The 24,960-nt window shown below is 40.9% G+C and overlaps 2 protein-coding genes across 3 annotated transcripts; one reads left to right on the top strand and one right to left on the bottom strand.

Moving 5' to 3' along the window:
- Positions 1 to 1,077: 1,077 nt before the first annotated feature.
- Positions 1,078 to 17,659, bottom strand: slc25a47a (solute carrier family 25 member 47a). 2 transcript variants are annotated; one of them, XM_031866196.1, is made up of 7 exons: positions 17,232 to 17,659; positions 16,725 to 16,768; positions 16,572 to 16,643; positions 15,333 to 15,512; positions 14,800 to 15,064; positions 14,390 to 14,541; positions 1,078 to 11,293 (listed from the first exon to the last, which is right to left on the bottom strand). In XM_031866196.1, the coding sequence occupies exons 1-7, from the start codon at positions 17,266 to 17,268 to the stop codon at positions 11,237 to 11,239; spliced, it is 807 nt and encodes a 268-aa protein (XP_031722056.1). In that variant the 5' UTR covers positions 17,269 to 17,659; the 3' UTR covers positions 1,078 to 11,236. The 2 variants fall into 2 exon arrangements, with proteins under 2 accessions (XP_031722056.1, XP_031722055.1); XM_031866195.1 differs by lacking the exon at positions 1,078 to 11,293 and having other exon boundaries at positions 13,062 to 14,541; positions 17,232 to 17,655.
- Positions 17,660 to 17,882: 223 nt separating this feature from the next.
- Positions 17,883 to 24,717, top strand: LOC116393503 (mitochondrial basic amino acids transporter-like). The gene is made up of 4 exons (XM_031865872.1): positions 17,883 to 18,318; positions 20,036 to 20,079; positions 20,382 to 20,465; positions 21,440 to 24,717. The coding sequence occupies exons 1-4, from the start codon at positions 18,291 to 18,293 to the stop codon at positions 22,280 to 22,282; spliced, it is 999 nt and encodes a 332-aa protein (XP_031721732.1). The 5' UTR covers positions 17,883 to 18,290; the 3' UTR covers positions 22,283 to 24,717.
- Positions 24,718 to 24,960: the final 243 nt, after the last annotated feature.

Genomic DNA, 24,960 nt, shown 5'->3' with positions numbered 1-24,960 from the left:
TCTGCTCATTTATGACTTTATGCTCAAGGACCTCTCTTGGTTATGGGAATTCAAAATGTTTTGTCAGTGACTGCTGACACCTCAATCCTCTCAGGCCGTGTTGCACCAGCAAGGATTAATTTAATCCGAGATTAGTTTTAATCAGTTAAAAAAAACTATAGGTTTAAAATGAGTAAATCCATATTTAGAATTTAGCAGAGCTCTGTTGCACAAATACAAACTAAACACTGTTCAGTAAATCCAAGTTCAAAACAAAATGAAATACAGTTCTATTGATATGGAAATGCTTACTTAGTCAAATTTAAATAATTAATAATCCTCAAATTTTTTGTGTATCCTAATTTAAGTTTTTTTCTACACTCCAATGCTCTGCATGGGTTCTGAATGTTTCTTCCCTAATGAGGCTTGGGTTGGTGGTCTCCTAAAGAAAACAAATTAGAAGGCCTGTTGCTGGCAGAGTGCTATTTGCAGAATAAGGCCCTGTATCTTCAAATACAGCAGTGAGACAAACTGGCAAATTGAGCAATGCAGCAGAGGTTGAATCAGGTCAGCGAGATGAAGGTTCATTGAGCGAGTCTAATGCAAGAGGGACTAACCTCCCAAAACAAATTAATTTAATCAAAGTCAATCAACGTTGCTATTTGTATTTTCCTGTGCCAAAGCAGAATGATGGTGACAATTAGGAATAATAGGGCCCCTCCATTTGTTCTCACGCCCCTATAACGGGTAAAACTGAAAGCTAGAAACGGTTGCGACCTGTTAACAACGCATTACGTAATTAGTAACTAGGTTCGATTTATGGGGTGGACACACAGATTAAAGGCATCCATGTGACCATGCACAGACAGAGCTAGTTACGTGTTATCAAACAGGAGGGGAGTTGGATGGATCACACAAACACAGGTCTTGTAACCACAAGATCAGTGTTCAAGACCGCTGTTGATATCCCAAAGTTTTGTTGGGTCACAAATACACAAAAATGTTGCATTCGTGGCGTTTTTCTTCAACCTAAGTGATTTAGAAGCCTAAACTTAACGTTTGTTTTGTTACCCACCTTTACACACCTATATTAAGCCCAACCTTGATGTTTTTCCTAAGTGTTTTTTTTTGCCTAAACCTAACATTCATTCTTACGTCCTTTCACAGACGTAAGAATTGTTAAGTGGAGCAGAGAAGGTTTTGGAGCATTTGACATGCAAATAACACCAGCATTAATATGATGCGAGCCTGCTGTGTCGAGCCTTTGTATAAGTCAAATGTAGGCTTGTGTGACCTCTTTACGTTCCGGTATGTTAACTCCATTGGCCTCATTACAGGCTAGCCTGGTCCCAGGCATCTGTGACTTTACATTTGTCAAGTAGAAACAGAAAGAACATGGAGTGCATTATTCTTGGTGTTCATTATCGATTGAAATCTAAACTTGTCTTTGTGATTCTAATGTAAAGGTCACTTTAAAATCAAATCACTCCTCCACAGTCCAAATATGGTCACTTGTGTTCATTCATTGCAAAAAGAAAAACAAGATAGCGTTGGCCAAATCGCCATACTCAAGGCTTCAAAACCGTAGTTCACAAACCAATCGGTGACGTCACATCGACTACGTCAACTTCTTATAAACAGTCTATGGCCACTCATCCTTGTGCTTTGAAATTATGCATGTGTAGCCACCAGGGACTGGTGAGTGGGGCAGGTGTAACCAATGATTGGTGTAACTCTCCACCCACATAACAGGACATAAACAAAGTCATAGTCATGGCCAGCTCTTGTTGTCTGGGGTCCTACCACTTCCTGGTTTGTGGTGTATGCTGGTATGCATTTTATCTTGTCTTTTGTATTCTATTTTCTAATGCATTTTGTGAAGTCTTTATTATTTTGGTAAGTTTGTTGATGTTTTGGAGAGTAATTGCAATTTTGTGACCCATGCCTAACACGAGTTGTCTGTTTTAAATCCGATCCCCTTGTGCGGTCAGAAAAAGGAAAAGGAATGTGGGTGAGAACAGAGAACATCAGCTTGAGGTTACTTATCTCCAACAGTTTGTTCTGTTCTGTTAAACGGAAGTTAGGCCAAATACTACTAAGATGTGCATGTCAATTTAGCCCTACACATTAGAGGTAATGAGACAGGCGCACACAGGGAATGCACCTGGTATGTTTGTGTACACAGTCTAAATAAATGTACATAGCTCACCCCCGATGATCACAGAAAGAGCTGACCCGGTGTTGAAATCATTTCATTGTATGTTAAATTACTTAACAGGGATGAAGGGACAAAGAGTTCAGTCTGTGTGTCAGCGCTGATGTTCTGATGCCAGTTTCTGACAGTCAGAAGAAAAACAGTCTTTCTCCATCTGTTTCTGTAACAGGACTGGATAGTGTCCGGATGTGGAAAACAAGGTCAAAGTATTTCAGCATACATGCAGTTAAGGCAAAATACATTAAGTCAATGCAAATAAATGCAATTTATTTTGCCTTTTTCCTTTCTGACACTCAACTGAAGGAGGTGTCCAACAATTTATGCTCCATCTGCATTGTCAGTTTTCTGCCAGGCTTTATGTAACTGTGAAAATGATGCTTTTATGTTCTGGGAGATTTCATTCAAATAACAGAGATAAGAAAAAAAAGAAAAAGACTGATGTTGTGGGTTGAGAAAGACAATGACGCACTGCAGTATCTTGTACCTGTTATTACTCACATCAAGTCCTACATTGCATCATTATGATGCATGACCTCAATTGCAACAAGCTCGTTATCATCTGGTAATGAAACTTTAAGGTATTTTCCGTATAGTCTGAACCACAGTGTAGTACTGTCAACAATGTCACTTATCTTTACATTCTCCAGGGAGATGGATGGGACTGTTGAATCTAGATGCTTTCTATCACAGCTGTAGTTAAAAAAAAAAACTCTTCAGAAAAATGTAGGGTACAGGCTGTGTGTACAGGCTGTGTGTTGGAGTGGTGGGTTAGCATCCAATTCTAATGTTGTATGTTGCTGATCCACTGACGAAGGCTTCATGGAACCAAAGTCCTTCAAAATATTTGTGTCAGAGGTTTAATGTAAGCTAAAGCAGCTGCTATTAGCAGAGTTAATATCCCCTCACACACAACTTTAGAACACAAAACAGCAAAAATAAAATATAATTCATGGTTATGGTTGTATACAGTGAAATTAATTTTTTTCTCTTCTTTGACCGCAGGTGGTAGAGTGATGAGTTATACCGTTGTAATCTGTGGAGTATCAGCCTCCGTAACAACATGTCATGTGTGCAGGTATCATGAAATGGCAGAATCGCCTGCACCGCTATGTGTGCATGCACCGTTTGTGCTGTGTGCTCATTTAGTTGTTTGGTGTTGGAATTGTATTTCATTGAGGTAAAAATTGTTATCGTGAGCTTTAAACTGAGCTCCTCTTTACGTGTGTATGCAGGATGACTGTTGTCACATGTTTAACATGTCCTTAACTGGTGTTATGATGAGCACAACTGCCCCCGGTACAGAGTTCAAGATTCAACCAACTTGAAAATTGATGTAATATAACACGGGTTTTTGCTTGTTGTTCCTTCACTTGCATGTGTTAAGCAGATTGATGTATGTGCAGGGTTTGACCCCAGAAGGCTGTTTACTAATTAATCTGCTGATGGAGGAAGGCTTCTCTGTGTTCCACTTAAAGCTCATTTCAAGTCTCGCACGTGCAAGCAGGATTTGCGTCAAGTGTGATGTTGAACTTTGAAACGTTTGAGTAAAGCAGAAGACGTCCAGTGTCTTTTGAAATGAAAATGATTTGCATATTTATAGATGCTGAAAAGAAAAATCTTTTCACTTCTCTTGAATCTTTTCATGAGAATTATCTTCACCACCCTTTTGATGGAAGCACACATTTTTTATTAGTTTAAAATGAAATCACCCATTGAAAATATATTGATATATATGTTATGCAAAGTGCAAATGTACAGGCTATATAGAGGAAAATCACTGGCAAATGGTATTATCTACCAAACCAGCTCGCTATTTAACACTTTTAAAAGTCATAAAAATGAATCCAATTGTCCGAATGAGATAAACAGCATTGATATCACTCTACATCCTCATCGTGTTCAGCTCTACTTCCTCTGCCTCTCTTCTTCTTCCCTCTGCTTTACTCTGTGAGTCGGTCAACTGGACCACAAGATCAGAGGTCTGATTTATAATCAGGGCGCCATTATCTGATAATAAAAGCCATCACCAGAGGAATGTCACCCATTAACCGTACCAATTTACATCCTTCATATGTCCAATTCAGTGCTTCATAAGCCATGACTTGAGAACATTGGGTATTTTGAGTAGAATAAAAAAGCACTGGCTGCTTTTTCTCAATCATTTATGAAATGATTTGTGAGAAATGGTTTGAGGGCTTAAAGTGATCTCAGCTCACCAAACATGAGAAACGACGACGTGAAAAGGTGACAAGCAGATAGACATGATCATATTGCACAATAAAACAGTTCATATCAATATTTGTGTCTTGATATTCTCAGTAATGGAAATCAGTACTTGTACGGTCTTGAGTGAAAACCAGCTACTACGAAAGCCTTTTACTCCAGGATAGAGGTAAATTACAACACAGCTCAGTCTAACAAGAAGACTATTCACCATTATAAGGTGGCTCAGCAACAAAGAAGGCATGGGAATGTACAGCCACATAATGACCACACAAGAAACTAAACTAATGCTGCCCGTGCCAACAATGCATTGAAGCTGAGCCGAGGGAAACAAAAGGTTGTGGCCTCATGCGGTCTTCCAAAAGGATACAAGGCTTCTTTGTCAAGAAGCCCAATGTTCTCCTGAGCTCTGCTAGAACTACGGAGTTCATGAGAGTGCAGCAAACCACCCCGATCACACCTCCAGGGCTCCCACCAGACCTCATCCCCCCTTATTATAAGTCTGAACAATGTGTTCTGACATATTTTTCTCTACATTACAGTTGGCTGACGACAGGATATTTCCTGGACAGCGCCATTGTGCTTGTAGGCACACTGACTGACTAATTACTGGAGCGGAACCATCATTCATGATATATCCTGTGGTAAGGCCTATGTTTGTACTACAATTGAACTGTATTTGAACTGAGATGAGCAGTCCATCAATAGATTAGTCAATCAAAATGAAATGGTACTTTCAGTTCTTCTCAGTGTTCTTTGAGAGACAACCGAATAGTTTTAAGATAAAACAAGTCCTTTGAAGATGTCACAGTGGACATTTGTCCTCTTTTTTTTCTCCGATTTATGGAGAAAATATACAACAGATTCAACGATGACAAACTGTTAGTTGAAGCCCTAAACTGTAAGGATTTACTGTGAACAAAGACTGGTCAGAGCAGTCCATATATGTAACGACAATATATACTTGTCCTTACAACCAACCCACAATCTGTTTGTTCAACCCGATCCTTATTAACAGCATGCTTGTTACGATTTTATCAGCTTGAACATTTATCCAAGCCCAAAGAGGGATTAGCCTCCGTCCTTATAAGGGATTGTTTGTTAATTTGTAGATTAGTCCATACTTAACTTTCAATTTTAGAATTATTGCGAAGGACGCTTTTCTTAACTCTCACAACTCCAACAAAGTGCGCTGTGTACATTTTCTGTGCACTTTGAACGGCTTCGCCTCTTGAGTCAGACGTTACCGTACAGGAACCAGTACAGACGTGACGGTTCAACCCAGAAAAACACAAGTCTTGATTTGCTCACATGTTAATTTTCCTTTTAATGATCTTGCAGGTGCACGTATGCGTGAGGTTACATAATCACTAGTGGAGGTCAGAATCATTTTGTATATCAATATATGAAGCAAATGTTGCTATATGTAGAGTAATGTAATACTCCAACAAGATTGCAACATGAATAATACATTTGTTGCAGAGGATAGAGGCTGAAGAGACCGACAAGTTCTGCGATGTTCTGATCTAATGTCCAATTAGAAAGAACGTTGATCGTCGGCGCCTTACAAAACATTTACAAACGCTCATTTTAATGATTCACATGACTGTTTTCTGATCTGCCGCAGATAACTTTGAAGTGGGTTTGGTCACAAGCCCATTGTCCTGCTGAGCTCTGTTGGAACCATCCACCCTTTCCCCACACACATCTTTTTTTCACTGTGAGTTTAACACTGTGCAATGTGTACTTATGATTTTTAGGAATCTGGAAACAAACAGCTCTCTCTCGTGATATTAACGCACCTAACTAACTCCAATATAAACCCATCCGTGTGAATATTAGACCCTCAGACCATCTGACGTAGTATAAAGCGGTGGGGATGGGTCAAACAAACACAGGACTTTCGTGTCCTGTGTGAAACTAAAAGTAAACATTGACATGTTAGCCATGTGAGCCGTTAGTGTCGTAAGTCACGTCAACGAAAAACTGGGATCTTCATGGTCCTGGGTTCCCCAGGTCAGGACTATTTGACTTGGTTTTTTGACCGGGTTATTTGGTATATTTGACCAATCAGGTGACTCGCTTGTCACCCGCTAGTCACGCGGGTTCGAAGCTTAGGCCCACTGAATAAGCATTGGTTTGATGAGTTGGGAGTGAGAAAGTACACTGATTTGGTGTCTTCTTCCAACACTTTTAATGAGTAACATGTTAACTCTGACTGTGTTGCCTCTGATATTGTAGTTCCCCTGTCATACCCATATCCCAGTTGTTTCCTCTCTGAGCTGAACACTCGCGGTAAAATCCAATGTGCTCCAATGTTTTTTGTTATTCTGCAACTTTATCAAGGTCGGTTTACAAATATACAGTCTGATGTTGCTGAGTTTTCACTACGGAGAAGATGTAATAATTCCGTCATCTTATAAAGTCTGAGCATATTTACAACATTACGCTGCAGAGACTGTCCTAACTAACGAGGGAAATGTGGAATTTATCTACAGCTTATCTGGCTCAACACATGGTTTTAATATTTTGGGTTTGTTTTTCTGGCTCTCCTCTGCATAAGTGTCGTCGAGTCAAGAATCTCCTGCCTGTTTGTGTGCGCCATCCACCATCGCACCAGGCTGTCAGAGTGACTTGGCGATGAGAGATGCCCTCATCAAGACTCGCTCCCAGCGCTGCGTGACGGCTCCGTCCACTCACCCCTCTCTTATTCTATCTCCTCTTTCTGTCTTTGCTTCTGCTTCTCTTCCTCTTTACTTCCCCTCTCTCGTTGTCCTTCGCTTGCTGCTGTGTTTCTTCTGTTCGTGCCTCCTCTGTTTCTTCCATGCATGCTCATTATCTTGTCTCGCAAAACAACGGCCTTCCTTCTCACTAATCTTCTCCCTGTTTCTTCGTGCACTCTGCAGACCCTTGCACGGTTCAATTCAGTTCACTTTCTCAAGCACCTCCTTTGGCCTGTTATTGCTCCTTTAAACAAAGACTGGTTGCTGTGGCAATCAGTATTACTGATCAGTGTTTGAGGTCAGGCGTAGTGTGGATTCCCTTGCTCTGTGCATGCAGTTATGGGTGGCTTGGCTTCCTGGTTCACAAGCTACTGCAACATCTGGAGTTGTTGAAGGTGATTTGTTCTCCATCCGGGTAGTGATGATCCAAGGCACTGACCCGATTAACTCACTGACCCGTCTTCAGAAATCTCCTTAGGTTTAGGCAACAAAACTACTAGGTGATATTTAGAAAAAGATCATAGTTTGGGTTTAAACAGACAGGCAGAAAGCTCTTTGATCATTGATCCACATCTTTTTTTTTTGTTCCAGTTTCTAACATGTCCCTCGGCTCCTAATACAGATTCCATTTTGCACATTTTTGCGTGCAATCCTTATCAATTGTAAGCCTATTTCATTTCCCCCTGTTAACTAAAGCCTGATCATTCTGGGCTCCGTTTGGGAGAATTCTTATTCCGACGAGCCAATGGCCCGCTTCCCTGCCTGCCTCCAGCCTGTGTGCCATCTGTTATCTTGTATACCAGAACAAATGACATTAGGCTGAAACAGTCAGCAAAAACGAAAAGAGGACTACACGTCACCACCGTCTTGCATTCTTAAGTGCTGCGTGATTGCTGGACCCTCACCTGTCCCTTGTTACAGAGACATAAATCAATATCAAACTAACATATCTTGGTTGTGCCTTTTTCTGGACAACTGTATGGCAGAGATTGACTTGACCCTTACAAAGCCGGAGCCAAATGAACATGCAACATTAAGGCTGCTCCCAAGAGACAGTTGGGGTGAATTAGTTCCAATCACATTGGCATTCCTACAGTTTTCTGCATTGTACAGCTGTCCTATTGTTTGGGTCATTTATACAACTAATTTGATTTGCCACAAACCAATTTTTCTTTTTCTCCAGAAAATCGAGTGATATGTTGCATGCAATCTGTTGATGTGGTCGGAGTATGCTTTGATACAACATGTTGACTGACCACATCTGAAAGCAAAAAATGTTTAAAGCTGTTCCTGATAAAATCATGCATAGCAATACATAACAAATCTATTGGGCACATACTTGCGGGCAGTCTATTCTAGAAAGCATTCATGGCGTTGCACTTGTTCATGAGATGGTGACAAAAGTAATTGTTTTAGGAATTTCAAAAAGAGCTTGTGAGAGAAGTGGTCTCACTTCTTTGAATACTGCGTACTGGTTAGGGGGAGACTGTGGTTTCAGGTAAGCATGTCCTGTCTTGTGTTTGACTTTTTCACTGGTCAACATCCTCAACCATGTACTCAGAGTGCCTAAACATAAAACAAAGTTAATCATGCTTCAATTGCTATGTTGCTATGAATGCAGATTCGGTATGACCATTTTCTGAATTTGCAGAAATGTTCATCAACATCACCATTATGTTATGCACAAATCAGAGAGCAGTATATTTCTCTCTAAATGAGACAGGTTTGGGCTCTCATACCTAAAACTCTTCTAAAATGTCTAATGTAAATAATAGATTCTGACTCGAGTGATATGAGCTTCAGCTTCTAGTGTTTGCTCTAGTGTTTTAAACAGTAAACATAGTAAGACAACAAGAAAAGCAAATACTGCAACAGTCAAGAAACAAATAAAGTTGACAATAAATGTATAAAGAAAAGTAAAATATATCTGTTTTTAAAATGAAGAGCTGTGAAGTTTTGTGCAGGGGTGTGAAAAATATTCTCCACGGAATGTCAAGTTCACAGTTCTAAGGATAAACACAAGAAACCAAATCCCATATTTGAATTCTTACATTATGTTATGAAGTGCGACTGCACAGGACGTCTCCACAGAGACCTGGCTCAGTGCCAGTGTCTCAAATAAAGACATAACCAGAGCGGTGATTAGATGTTACAGGAAAGAGAAAGTAGGTGTTGTATTGATTTACGCAAACTTTTTTTCAGTGCTGAGAACTTTGAGTGGGGGTAATCTGGGATATTTGTGCTGGAGGGAATACGCGAATCCCTATTATGGGAGTTTACTGCCCCACCTCTGTAATTAGTGGAGGTCTCAGGAATTTATGGTGAAGTTATGGATCCTCTGAGTTGCTTATTATGGTTTTCCAGCACCTCAGACAACCTGAAAGACCCGGTTTGAATTAAATCTCTCTCAGCTAATGTCCAAAACATGCAGACCAATGAGTTGAAGAATTTGGCTAAATCATTTTTAGTAGATCTTATTCTGGAAAACAAACCACTTACCACAAAACCACAACGTAGCCCTCTATGTTGTATAGTGTGTTGATAGTTTGCTATCACATCAAAACATCAGTTTTATACATTTTTAATTCAATTTTCTATCTGGCATAATTGCAAATGGCCTCATGTGGCTTCATTGCGTGAAGGTGAGATCTGAACTGGTTCCTATTATGGATACTTGAATGAGTTGCTATTGATTTTAACAGTTAATATTTAATAAGCAATCAATGATTGTATTAGTTAGTATGTCTCTGCCCAAATAAATACATTCCAACAGCTGTGATTTGTTATTTTTAAAGAGGAATTACTTTGAAGAACTGGTGATTTTCCATTTAAAATCTATTTTGCTCGTCATTAAAGCAGTCCTTCATGGAAGGAACAAAACAAATGTATAACCAATCTGCATATCAGGCAGATTTGCACTGAGCATCAAACAGATTTATTCAGTATGTCCTTACCTCTTTCCATTTGCCACAGTTGGTTAGTATGAAGTACAACAGCGCCCCCACTCTCATCCACCTCTGTCATCACCTCACACTTCCCTACACTTGTTAGTCATCAGTAAGAATCAGTTAATTTATCCTCATTTATGCTGCCTTCGTCACTCTTATCTGATGCAAACTGATTTTCCTATTTAGATTAATTAAAAAATACCTATTTCTATTGGATTAGTTGGTTATTTGGTTAGTTTCTATATATTTTTTTTTTATCATTTAGAACATTGTGTACTTTCATTCAAACCCCACTCATGTCCTTGTGTCATCTTGCAATAATTGGGCCTTTTTAGTTTTTTCTGTCAAGTTCCTTCGTTTCTGTTCTTCTCCTTCTAGCATCCTCGCTGTTACCCTTCCATCTCATCCCTCCCACCCTGCCGTGTTCTGCCAATTGATGCCATCTGAGGTTGCAGGCCCAGGCCCCCGGAGCTGCAAATTTACCCAGCAGCACACGTCACTAACAGGGGAGCGCAGAGCTCCCAAAATAGCCCAAACAGCAATTGGTGAATGGGGGCCCCAAGTGGTAGTTGCCGAGGACCGATTCTAACAAAATTAAGCTTTCCAACATTATGTGAACGCCATTTAATGAGTCGCCCTCCTGGTTGATTTATCATGCGTTTGTGCACTTCTTTGGAAAGACAGTTGGAATTCGTAAGATTTGGAATGAATTAGATTGATAATTAGGGCCTATTGATGAGGGCTTCTATGTGATGCAAGAATATACAACATAGGCCATTGAAATGTATACTGTGATACAGTTAAAAGACATGAAAGTCATCACTGACAAATATTACTAACGGGACACGTCTCTTGTGTAGGTTTTACTTCATCTCTTGGAGCATGTTTTGTGAGCAAATACAGTAAGATCGAAGCATGGCAAACATGTTGAAAGTTGTCTGAAAAAAATCTGTGAAAAGGTGTCACTTAATTCCAGTCATTACTCGACCAACCGGCCTGTAAATTTATTCAATGAGATCTTTAGATGCATGCATAATTGCAGGCTGGTGTTGCATAAGGGGGGGGAGAGACATGCAGTGTTTAATTAAAAGCAGCTTACAAAGGCAACATTCAGGGCTTTTGTTGTTACACAGCGCAGTCTGCAATTCCTAGAATTTCAGCAAGCATCCAATCGTGAAAACGCCTGGTTCCTGAAGCCTGGCGGACTGAAATAAAAAGAGTTCAGATTCAGCAACAGCACCGTATTATGTACAGCCAAACCCTTTACCCTTGCAGATCAAAGGCTGTGAACTACACAGAAAGTCTCACAAGTGTGCCGTTTGGTCACTACTTATTAAGACCAACGGATCTTTACAAGTTATAAAACACGTTCAAGATTGTCAAGAACAAACAACAAATATGCTAATAAGACACTCCTTTTATGTTTAGTTTGTTCTTGTTTACAGTGTGTAATCCAAAGGCCTGCCACAGAATAATTGAAAACAGATCTCTCACCCAATATGACTCCCATTCATCCATAGAGTAAATCTGTTACTCGTGAAGCAATTCAAACGTCATTGCACTCATGGCGAGGGATAAACATGAGCTAATTACACATGTATAACAAATGAAAACATAATTTAACCCATATCTCATGTGTGGAGTTCATAACTGTGAGTTCACACAACAAGTTCCCCAAATACCGAGAGTTGGAAAGAGAGATGGAGTTATTGCAGTGATATTGTCTGTGGGCCGGTCGGAGCGTTGGCACTTCACTCTCTCAAGCAGCTCTTAAAATGTTTCCTGGATTCCATTCGATATTGCTTGTGGGATAACGTGATTCAGTTAATTATTTACTAAACAATACATAGGCTTGTCTTGTTAAGTATTTGATGGGGAATGTAAGAGGTGGTTGCTCTATTCGAGAAGCTTTTTACGAGGGATGTCACCCAGCGACATTTATGGACATTTCTGGCAGATGTTGATATTTGACTTCCCTTTGATATCCTTTCTCCACACACCACTTACAACCAAATCTACATACATTTACTACATCTAGTAGTGAATAAAAAGTAGTTCCTTTTTGGAAAATGAAACCGATGTTGCACAGTCCACCTCAAGTCAGATAAAACAGTGGCGATGTTTCCGAGTTTAATTTGTAGTCATGCAAATGATATTTTCTGAGGTGTCTAAGATTATACTGGACAACTTGTTCTCCTCTTTAACATAATGGCTTATATAAGATGTACATTTTCACATTGCTCACAAAATAGATTCTTGCTTCACACAACATTGCATACTTTCCTCTATAGTTCATTAGGATCGGGTAGATCAAGAGCATTTTAAATGATGGAAGCATACATGAGCATGGTCTTGGTCGGAGCAAAGCCTGTGCAATTTGGTTACGTGGGTTTGCAGACACTGATGTGGATGACATTACATCAAGGTGGTGTCCAACTCGTACAGTAGATGGTGGTAGAACCCCACAGAACAGATTAGCACAGTGCACATAGAACTATGATCCGCGCAACACACACAGGGCACATTTCAGCAGCGCCTGTAAACAGGGTGTTAGGGGGCCTTGTTGTGAAGAAGTTCATTGTTTTGTATGTATTTGTATGCGTCTATTTCTGTCTAGTCACCTGCATACTTTATGATTAAGTGTGTATATCTGTGTCCCATGGACCCTCAACTGGCACTTTACCATTATGATCGACATTGTGTTACATATACAGTAGAACACATTTTATATTCATAAAAAAAACATTAATTTGGTTTTGTCTTGAGGTGAGGGCGCTGTGCGCAGAACACTGCTTACTTCCTGACTGCTGCATTCATTTCCATTTACAGCTGTATTTATAATATAATCATATAAAGATCCTCGAAGCTAATATTTATCAAGGCTCAGGTCGTAAAGAGAACGCTCTTGGTGCAACGGGGAATATGTTGGGTTAGTGGCGATAGTGCAGTAATAAAACAGAGATGAATACAGTATTTAGTTATTTGGTTTAAATTCCTTTATAACGGAAGGCACAATATGCATTTTCATGATAATCATACAAATAAATAAGTGCCTTTAATAACAGCCATTTCTACATGTCACTGCAGGGTGAACACAGGTGTAATTATTGACAATAATTACAGCCCATTTATGTGGGCCAGGGCCCCCGTCGTGCATGTTGGCTCATTGAAATGTCTGTGACACACTGACTAAAATGGGACCATAAGTAATTTTACAACTGTGTCCGCCCTGCTGTGACAGGTAAAAATGGGCCCTATTACACAAAATATCATTTGCATTTTTCCCCTGGTAGAGGAACCCTGATTTCACTGTCCCCCACTCTGAGACCAAACCTTTATCCTTAAAACATCTGCACGCCACTCAGTAACACTACTTCAAACTTCTATAAATGTTTGAGAGGAAGATGGAATGAAATAAATAAATATACAGATGTGCGCCGTCTTCTGACTACAGACAATGTGCTTTGAGGATTTCAAAGGTGGTTGTAGTGTGTAACAGTGATAAACCACTTTACTGATCATCCTGAGTCCACTGATTCTTCTTATAATTCTATTAATAGAATAATAATTTCATAAATCCAGTTCATCAGTACTCAAACGAAAATATCAAGATGTTTTATTTCAATTGTCCAGCTTTTCCATTTTGCTAGTGAGCTGGAAATGAGTCATGGATGATATATGTATACATGCAGCGAGGGACTGGACGGGTATCACAAAGTAAAGTGTGCGTGCAGCAGCTCATTCATCAACGCTAACCAACGCTAGGCCTTAAATGGCTCTTGAATACAGTCGAATACAGATATGGTTTGTCAGTCTAAAAACTCTGAGGTTTCTGGCTGCGCTGCTCTTCTGGTGAAAAACTACACCAGTCGTGCAGAATGTTCTCTTCTCATAAGCATACAGCAAAAGGAGAAAAAAAATGTAACAAGCAGGCCAGGGAGGCCATCTAGTGGTGAAAGGTTTGCTGGTCCAACATTACTTATTACTGACAAATAACCCCCTGACCATTTTAGAATACGTTACTCGACCTAACTAAATATTTAACACGGCTGTATACACAATCCTTCCATGGAAATACTACATTGCACCAGACATTTCCTTGCCAAATGTCTTTGCCCTTATGTATAAATTTACATCCCCATTACAAATATGAGGCTTTGAGAACGGGGTCAGCGAGTGCTATCTCGGAGAAACTTGGTGAGACCCTCGTATGTAACAAACACCACCATGTTGACGGGGAATGCGCGCAGCCAGTTGATGCCTAAGCTTTTGAAGAACACCCCTGCACCCTCCGACCTCACCGTCTCAGTGATGCAGTGAAAGAAACCCTTGTATCGCCTCTTCTCCAGCGCTCCGTCCATCTGCAGGCGCGCTTTGATCACGTCCATGGGGGTTGCTAAGGTCCAGCCTACTATTCCTGCTAATCCACCGGCCAGCATCACGCCACTCCAACCTGGAGGAGGTTAAAAGAAAGACGCTGAAGTTAAAAGGGATACACTAACATTTCAAATGTAAGCTTCTCTTTTTAATCCTGAAGGACATTGTAACATAAAGAGGAAAGAGTTTTGTTATCTGCCTTTAAGCTGCCCCATGAAGTGCTTATTGGCCTTGATAGTGCTCCTCCTCAAGGATATGAGCTACATTACAGCTTATGCAACATTTTCAATTTAGAGCAGATATTTTAAGAAAATGCGGTGTTGACTTCACTCACTTGGTTTGTCCTTGCCGCTGTCTGTCAGCCATTCACAGAGCGTTGCGTAAGTCAGAAAGTATGTGGCGTACGACGCCGTGTCTCTCAGCATAAGTGGGAGCGCTCCTCGGTAAAGGCCCCTGAGACCCTCCTCTTTGACAATGCTCAGCAGACAGTGAACTGGACCTCGGTACTTGGGTTTGGGCGTGCTGGTTCCTCCTCGCTTTGACGCCGTCTGACACTGCAGACGCACTTTCACTATGTCACCTGGAGACATCACTGATGTCTGTTGGAGGCAGATCAGGAGAGATGCAAAGGCAGAAATGTCAGAAGCAGATACCTCAAAACATGTGTAAATAAAACCGCAAAGCTATAAACATCTGGGGATACGTTGGAAAATGTATTTTATTTGTGTTTTTTGCTGGCATATATGCCAAATATACACATGGATGTAATCTATGCATTGCATTTCCTTTCACAGCCTCAATTGCAGGTGGAATGAAACACATTATCGATGCAAATAATGCAGCACTTTTTGTAAAAATATCTGTTACCTGAGCCACCCCCGCCATCATACCAGAGAGGAAGATATCTAGTTTGGTGTTTGGACCATAACCAGCTCTGCGCGCCTGACTCAGACAATGCAGGCAGTTCCTGTATGTGCCGAACACCACCGAAGAAGTCATAGAGATCGTGATGAGGGGCAAGGTCATGCCTTTGAAGAAGCCATGCACCTGATGACACAAAAGAGAAAAAACAAATGATGAACCACAGAGACGTAGCAGACACAGCACCCTACTCCCCATCTGACACTTGACTTTGTTGTCAGCAATTAAATTGTCTTTACATTCTGATGCGAGCTAATTGGCATCCAAGTCTATATCTAATCTGATAATAATAATTTTTATTTGTATAGCACTTTTCAAGCTGGGAGCACAAAGTGCTTTCCATAGACAGCAGATCAATACCAATACAAAATATTAAAAAAGACTTTATAAAATAAGTTTACAAATGAATCATTCCGAAGCATATAAGGTAGGACAGGTGAAACTATTAAAACAAACTGAAAATCAAGTTTGCACAACAGAGCATTTTTTGAAAATAAATCGATCACCCTTCGACCTTAACCTGGACTCTGGAACAGCTAGCAGGCCTAACCCAGCGGATCTGAGAGTCCCTTTTTGGACAATAGGGAGTTAAAAGTTCAGTGATGTATTCTGGCGCCTGGCCATGCAAAGCATTGTAAGTAATGATTAAATGGATTCTAAAGGAAATTGGTGCAGGGAGGCTAAAACTGATGCGATGTGAGAAGAGCGTTTGGTCTTTGTCAGCAGTCTGGCTGCAGAGTTTTTGCACAGTCTGATGTTTGGCTACATCTCAGGCACTGAGAAAGGTAAACAAGGCATTGCTGTAGTCCAGTCATGAGGAAATAAAAGCTTGAGTAATCTTCCCTGTATTGCTAAAAGATCAAATTTCTCTGACTTTAAAGAGGGTGTCTCATGATGTGCAGACACCCTGAATAATGTTCATATACCTCAGCAGGATGCTCTTGACCCCCTGGACCATGTTTTACTGCGAGGATTTCTCACTTTGTGTCGATTCAAGCTGTCACTGTGGACGAAAGGGGTAGTGTTTCCGAGCACCAGAGCCCCTTTAGAAAACCTCTAATTTTACTGCAGCAAGGGTCTTACAGACTGCTCCACTCAGTCCTGGTTCTGGTTTCTTGTCAGAGTCATTTGACAACATTTAGTAGCAGGCACACTTGGTATGTAGTCTACACCTGTTCCACTTACCCCTTCTTTTGAAAATGTCGCCGCTACACACTGCCATATCCCGGTGAACTGTCTCTGGGTTTGGATCCGGACCTAAAAAAAACAAGAATATGACGTAAAAACGACATCAATTTATTATATTATAATAATTTATTATATATACAAATAGTGTACCTTCACAGTGTCCAGAGGGTAGCCCACTGCAACTCCACATGCTCCTGTGTGTCCAGAGGAAAGGGAGCATCAAGGACACAGCAGAAACACAGTGATGCACAAGGTTATGGGCTTTAACTGAAAACCTGTTTATAATGTGCATCTTCATCTCAAACATATAGCCTTGAAAACACAAATTAAGCAAATCTAAGAAATGATTTTGAGCTGAATAACGTGAGACCTAACTGTGTTACCCCATGCACGTGAGATACTTGTCAAGTGTGCATATGACAGGTATTTGCCAAATACTACTTCTGCTACTCCTTAAGTTATTCAGGCTACATTTACAGGGTGAAGTACAGATATAACTTGTGATATAACGTCACAAGTTAACGTCACGGTTAATCTAATCTTCCCATAAACTGTCACGTGTTTATCGGTCCATGCTAATACCGTAGCTAGCCATTTAGCAAACACATGCCTGCTCATGCTAACTGACAGTAACTACAAACTAGCGTCAGCTGTTACCTGCAAATGATCCAGACACAAAATCAACGATATGCATCCTGTCAGATGGAGACTGACCAACAGATATTGTTCAGGTGTGAGCCCATTCTGCCTCGAGTGTGGATCGGTAACCTTGAATGTGTTGCTGTTATGAGACGTAGCAGCAGCTTACTACTGGATGAACTGGGTCGTCACATAATCGTTGGTCCCGCCTTCAACCGAAGGCAGCCGAAATACATAACGGTCAGCGTAGGCAAGTTGTGGATATGGCGTACAACAACGATTAAAGTTGAACAAAATACACCATTTTACCACTGTAATTATTTCATAATGAACCACGAAAAAACGACACTTTTCAAATCATTTTCAGCGGAACTGTTAAAGCGTATTGCCAGGTATCATATTATACAATTTCGTTATGATCAGTACATGAACGTATCGAACACATTTGTGAATGACGAGCCGTTTAATTGATTCAATAAACACGGCTCTGGGACAGTCCATTCAAAAGCAACACATCACGAGCGCTATGACGCATTTCAACACTGGGAGCCCTCTGGTGGTTAAGCAGCCAATGAATGACGAGCATTACGTCCGAAGTGGGGCGCCGGCGTCATTGCTTCACTCTGATTGGATAAAAAGGCCGGTAATTCCCGCCCCTCCAATAATAATTTCCTGCCGACGCTAGTTAGCGTGCTATAGAGAAGAAAAAAAACCGTTGATAAATACAAGTGTAGAGGGTGTCCGCTGTGTGAGGTCGTTAAGGTGAACAGGAGAGGATTGAGAACAAGCTAAACAATACATTGAAAAACAAAATATAATTGTTAGCATTTGTGGACTGCATAAGAACGGGACTCGGAGTTAGCTAGCCAGTGCTAGCTAAATAGAGACTAAAGGGAAGTGTCAGTTAGTCTATTAGCGAGATTAAACAGCTAGGGACGGTGACTGTCAGCTGCACAACGAAGGAAACTGGTTTGAGAAACAAAATCAACGTTTCACAGATTTGCTAAAGGGCCTCTTCAGTCAACGTTAGGTAACGTGATATTTAGTCCTCCAGCTCGGTGACGTTGAAGAGCGGTGATGGACTTCGTTGCTGGATGCATCGGAGGTACGTTAAGTCTCTGTCAGACCCTTTATCTTGTATTTTGTTATATGTTTAACGTTCAAGTTGACATATAGCCAAAGTTGATATGGGACGCTGTAGCGTGCCCTGTCTGTGGTGAAACGTCCCTTAATTAAAGTGATACAACTCCTTCACAAGATTGCATTTTTCAAATTCCACCGCAAGTCGGCACATCAAAGCAAATGCTGGAAATACCACTGATTGCATCTCACACAGTGGCAGACTTTTGACTTTGAGGAAGTGTAAAGATATCCAGAAGATTAGGTTGTCATATACATAATTTGTAATGAATTGAGCCAACCAGGTCTCTGGTATGTCCAGGTTACAGCATATTAGATTGTCTTCTAGGAAAATAAATATTTACTTCCTTGCTAACCAAGGGTGCTCCAACCTTCTGCATTACTGGTGTCACCCTGTTAAGAATTTAAAGCATGCAAACATTACGCAAGTGCAACCTGAGCATTCAAGCTATGGCTTGTCAGATGCCATGAATCATGAATCAGTACACACCCCATTCACAGACCAATCTCATGCTTTCTTTTCTTAACAGAGACCTGGCTTGGCAGACAAATGGGAAACTGGTTGTTGCAGTTTAGGACGGCCTAGTTTGTGCTTAGTTCAAATCAAGTTTAGTTAAGTAGGGTAACGCTTGCGTTCATGTTCAGACATTAAAAGATGGGTGGTGACACGTTGGCCATGGTGATGCAACACCCTCGTCTTGTTTTCCTGTACTCGGATCGTCCCAGTGCATTGAGGTCAATGACCTGTACTCATTGTGTCAAACACGCCTGCTTGTGTTCCTTTCCTGGCTTACAGCTGGGACTCATTCCTGATTGGCTCTTATTTACAAATGGGGCAGGTGACAAAGCAGCTGCTTATGACGGATAAGCTGCCCGTGGTTTGTTTACTGTGGCTGACACAGGCAGGCCAGTAATTCAACTCTTTGTTTACCAACTTGTGATGGATATATGCCACTGTTTTCATTATTTCATTTAATCATTACATCTGTCAGGAATGAAAACACTTGCAGCATTAGATGTTATTAACCTCCTTGGAATGGAAGATATAGATACAATCCTCTTTGTAATCATCATGTCACAATATTTATATAGTATATCATGATATAGTACGAAAACCGTTATCTGATATCATGATCATATACAATGAAAATCTGTCATAAAGCCGTCTTACTCATTGACACATCCATACGTAGCTACCACACTATTAATAAACAGTATTGCAAAATGTCAAATTTGTACGTGACCTTGCCTGTAAAAACCTAATGCTGTCATTCCTTTGTTTGTTTATGGGCTAGCTCTTTTAGTGTTGTTTGTGGTCTGTCCAGGAACTGTTGTCAGGTTTGATCATAGATTGAGATGAGACTTCAGAACGTTGGCATGCGCTGCAAGATTCCTGGTTATGTAACGTTCAAAGGCACCCTAAGGGACGTTTCAGAGGGTGAGGTCGGCCCAGCGAGCTGGCTCAGGCTCAATAAGGCAGTGTTACCCCAGAGGAGATGGCAGCACACTCTAATATTACACAACAGTGCCAGCAGCAAGAGTTTTATTGTCTTGTAAAGACTGGTTAAAAAGGCCCGATGTGGTCCAGATCTCTGAAAAGAATCAGATAATCTGGAATGTGTAGACACTGTCAGGGTAATTAAGACTAAGAATATCTTCACAGTTGTTTCCTTTGTCTCCAGGTGCTGCTGGAGTGTTGGTTGGACATCCTTTTGACACAGTCAAGGTGGGGAAATGTTTTCTTCTCAGGCACCATGTTGGTACAGAACTTGATAACAACTTTATAGACTTTTTTTAGGTAATTCTCTGTTAAAAAAAAACCCTGAAACTTTCCATTAACTGTTAGACAGATATGTCGATCTGTTTTCAACATATGTATTGAATGCCTCATGCCAAATGTTTTACATCGAGTTGCCATGTCGTCACTGTACATTGTAGACAGCCAACCAAATTCTTACTCCCTGTCCTCTCTTATGAACTGTTTGTCTTTCCATGGTTTAAATGATCACTGAATGTCTTCTCTTCCAGGTGAGGCTGCAGGTCCAGAGTATTGATAAGCCGCTGTATCGTGGGACCTTTCATTGTTTCCAGTCCATCATACGGCAGGAGACGGTACGTGGATTTATTGCTAATATATGCCACGCAGTAATATTACTAAGTGACTATGGTATGTACAGTATGTCTGCTTGTTAAGCATGTGAAGGTTTTCCTGTTCTTTCTTCAGGTGACTTATTGTTATGTGGCATCTACTTTTCTGTGCCTGTTGCTCACGATGACACCTATGCAATCGCTTTGTTTGATAGAAGCTAACTTTAGCCAGGTCCAGCCACCATGGCTCTTATTATGGTCTCCAGTTAAAAGTCTGTGAGGTCAGAGTGACCTGATAGCAGAGTTATGTCCCTCTTGGTCCTAACACGGAGTACTTCACCTTAACTTGAAGTGTAGTTCTGTTAACTGTTTTCAGACACGTTTGGTTATTTACAAGCTTTGTTTTTAGTTTCCCTCTGTTGACCGGATTCATTTAGTCTCTTTTTTTATTTCTACTTCTGGTATAATTCTCGATTTTTTTTAATTAATAACTTATTATTATGTTTTCTCCCGAGCAATAAGGACAACTTTTTGTCAGCCTGAGAAGTATACACATCATAGAATTTGTTATCCAAATTGACTGAATAACCAGTAGCAGATCACTGCTTTGGGCGAACTGAAGGAGCACTTGTTTCCAGGATGAATATTTAAGCAGCCTCAGGGCTTTTACTGCAGGCATCTTCATTACAGGAAGCCTGTAACTTTGTTTACTTTAAAACACTTTGGAGCATATTCAGCTGTTAGGAGGAGTGCTTACATTTTTTTTTTTTTTTATGATAATGGCTGTTCTGTTTGTTCTGAAAACATTGCATGCTGGATAACCTTTTTGAAATTATGAGCACAAAAGGTGATTTAAAAACCTGCGTTTTATCTATTAAATAAGTTACGTAACGTCAAACCGTTAAAGTAAGAACCTAAATGTTTTTGTTTATTTAAAAACATTCTCGTGATGCGTAAAACTATCTTGTCTAATGTGACATCTCTGACCTCCTCTGCAGGTATTTGGTTTGTACAAAGGCATTGGATCCCCCATGATGGGCCTGACATTCATCAATGCCATAGTGTTTGGTGTTCAGGGAAACACCATGCGGATGCTGGCACATGACACCCCCATGAACCACTTTCTCGCTGGTGCAGCAGCAGGTGCTATCCAGTCTGTCATCTGCTGCCCCATGGAGTTGGCCAAAACCCGCATGCAATTGCAGGGCACTGGAGAGAAGAAGTCCTCTAGGAAGTTGTACAAGAATTCCCTGGACTGCTTGGCACGCATCTACAACCGGGAGGGTCTACGGGGTGTAAACCGAGGCATGGTCACCACGTTCATCCGCGAGACACCTGGCTTCGGAGTGTATTTCCTGTCCTACGACGTGCTGACGCGCAGCATTGGCTGTGAGCCGGACGACCGCTACATGATCCCCACACTGCTGTTCGCTGGGGGCATGGCCGGCATCGCCTCCTGGCTTTCCACCTACCCTGTGGACGTGATCAAATCGCGGCTGCAGGCGGACGGGGTGGGTGGAGTCTACCAGTACAGCAGCATCGCCGACTGCGTGCGGCAGAGCGTCAGGAGAGAGGGCTACATGGTGTTCACGCGAGGCCTCACCTCCACGCTGCTACGAGCCTTCCCTGTGAATGCAGCTACCTTTGCCACCGTCACCCTCATCCTCATATACTCTCGGGGGGTGCAGGAGGGACCTATAGACTGTGAGGCAGTTCAGCCAAACCACCACGCACAGGCCCAGCAGCAGGCCCAGCAGCAGGCCCAGCAGCAGGCCCAGCAGCAGGCCCAGCAGCAGGCCCAGCAGCAGGCCCAGCAGCAGGCCCAGCCCTCCAGCCTGTGACAGCACAGAGGCCTCAGCCCAGGCACTTTACAAGCATGGAGAGACAAAATACGCACAAACCCTTTATTACTGTCGGACTCTGTCTCGCATCAGATCAGTCATTCCCTATTTTGAGTCAAAAAACACCCGGTTTATATTATTTTTACTTTCATGTCAAAAAGGAAACCGGTTTTTAACAGCAGCTTTTATCTGTAAGACATTTCTGACAAGCCACTGATCTAAACTAATTACTGATCCAGTAGACTAAAGGTGTGGCTATAGTGTGTACAGTCTAGAGACAAAGGTTGATATCTCTATTACTTATCTGTTGAAATGTGCAGTGTTTAACTCTCCTTGTACATATCATTGATTTAGATTATTTTCTTTATAATGTAGACTGGAAACATCCTGCCTTATATGAAATATGTATATAATATAGTATGAATACTTTTATTTTGGGAAAGAAAGCTGAAGCACCTGTTTGCATACCTGCACTGTATCTTCTGAGGAGCCAAACAAAAGAGAGAGGGATGGAATGTAGCATTTAATATGTGTGTGGAACTTCTTACCGCGCGTTTGCTTTCAAACCAAAACATGTTGCAGCTGAAATCTACTCCTCACTACAGCACATGTCCGTGACCAGAAACCCACTGGTCTGGTGGTGGATGGTGGTGGTGGTGGTGGATGGTGGTGGTGGGCGGCGGCAGCGAATGTAAAGCGTATCTGTGTGTGAAACGGGACTGATGGTGTTATGTTAAGTTGTCCGTTTGGCATGTTGTGTTCGACCAAACTGTGACGTTTTATCATTGTAACTTCACTGCTGTATCAAAGGCCTGATCCAGAAGTGGAACACAGTGCTACGTGTGCCACTGCACTTTAAAGTTTATATATATATAAATATTATTATATCCTTTAAGATGGCCCTAATTGACTTGCCTCTGTTCGTATTCAACTCGCATATTAATATGTGAAGAAAACTGCCCTCTGAATAAAGATAATTTATAAAGTTACTTATTGAGCAGAAAGACGTCCGTCTAATGCCCCTGTGTAAGATGTTTAAGGTATTGCTCCCTGAAACTTGACGCATGTGCCCATGGTAGATAGACTGTACCCCATCTGGATTGGGGCTTTAATGCAACTTCTTTATTTTGTGAGTGACTATATTTGTTTAATAATGTACAGGTATTGTTAATGAGTGGGGATTGTCTGCTTTCTGCATATGTGTGTGTGTGTGTGGTCAGTATCTGATGTTTCTTTTTCTGTATATTTATGCCTGAATGTTGAATATCTCTCTGTGAAGCAATCAAATCTCTTCCCCGTGCAAAAAGGTGTCGGTGCCCATCGCTGCAGTAAATGGTCAGCGGGTTACTGCTGAATGCCTGCTGTTCATTTGTCTATAAAGAATCTCTTGACGGGCTGACTGAGAGCAAGGAGTCACAGATGCACTAGACCTTCAGTATGTTGAATGTAAGACTGTAATCACTCACGGGTGTTTTGAATGAGAAACTTCTGTCTAAATTGAAATGTCACTAACTTTATTTGTCTAATGCTGGTGAGAACCATGGGACTCTCCAAGGCTTGAGAAGCGAAAGTGGAGCTCTTTGGCACGTCTGTAGAGGTCGCTTGAGTTGAATCAATACTTCCACCTCTAGAACAGCGACTGTTATGAGTTTACGGCAGATTTTATCTTGAAACTTTTGGTGATTGCCATTTGACAGCTAACACGTAGTCCAGCTAATGTGAACGATGCAATATGTTGAAGTGGTGGTGTAAATATATACATATATAACATATATTTTTCACTCTAATGTAGTTGTTTGGTTCCCTAAATGTCTGAGTTGAAGCAGTTTTTAAAGGCTCTATTTGACCAGTTTGATTTCGCTGTTACACTGAAGAGATTGTAACGGGAAAACTGAGACGTGATATTTTTGTAACAGAGTCATACATTACCTATTTGTCACTGAGGATCTGTACAAATGGCTAAATAAAAGAGATTCAGCAGCTGGTTGTTTGTGTGTACCCTCGCTACATGTTTACTGATAAATACAGTATTCCACATTCACAGAATCTATTGTTCTTATGGGTTATGAAAGTAGTCCCCATAATTATCAGATGATGATAACCATGGGCCCCTCCTGTGACAAGGATTGCTCTAATCTCTTGTCTATGTTGAGTAGCATCAACTGATCTGACCTCAATGTATTGTTTGGACCGGTGCAACATTTAGTGGAGACACTTTTTATTTGTAAATGACACATATTGTACAACACTATTATGTCTATATGTAGATATCCAAATAAATGCCAGATATGAAGTTGGAATCACAAAAACATAAGTTCCTGTGTTTGCTATTGTCAGTCAGGGATGACACAGCATCTTGTTAGTGTAATCATGAGGCTTTACTCATATGAAAACTCATGAGCTCATGTTTTTTCTTCCTACACAGATTTATTAATAACTTGAGCATTAAGCACAAGCACGTGTAATGCTTCCTGCTAGTAGTAGTAGTAGTAGAAGAAGAAGAAGAAGTCAGTGAGGTCTGTTGTTGAGTTTTTCAATGTTTTAATGGTGCGACCACCACAAACACGATCAGTTCAGCTCTATTCTCAGAAAATACATTTTCTTTTGTTTATTATTTATTTATTTATTTGTTTAGCAGACATAATATAATAAATCCACAAGGCCAAGCATGTAGGAGA

Source organism: Anarrhichthys ocellatus, unplaced genomic scaffold (assembly GCF_004355925.1).
Source record: "Anarrhichthys ocellatus isolate YVR2014 unplaced genomic scaffold, GSC_Weel_1.0 scaffold34, whole genome shotgun sequence".
In the NCBI taxonomy this organism is placed as follows: Eukaryota; Metazoa; Chordata; class Actinopteri; order Perciformes; family Anarhichadidae; genus Anarrhichthys; species Anarrhichthys ocellatus.
Note: the sequence above shows the minus strand (reverse complement) of the source record. Positions and strands in the feature narration are given on the sequence as shown.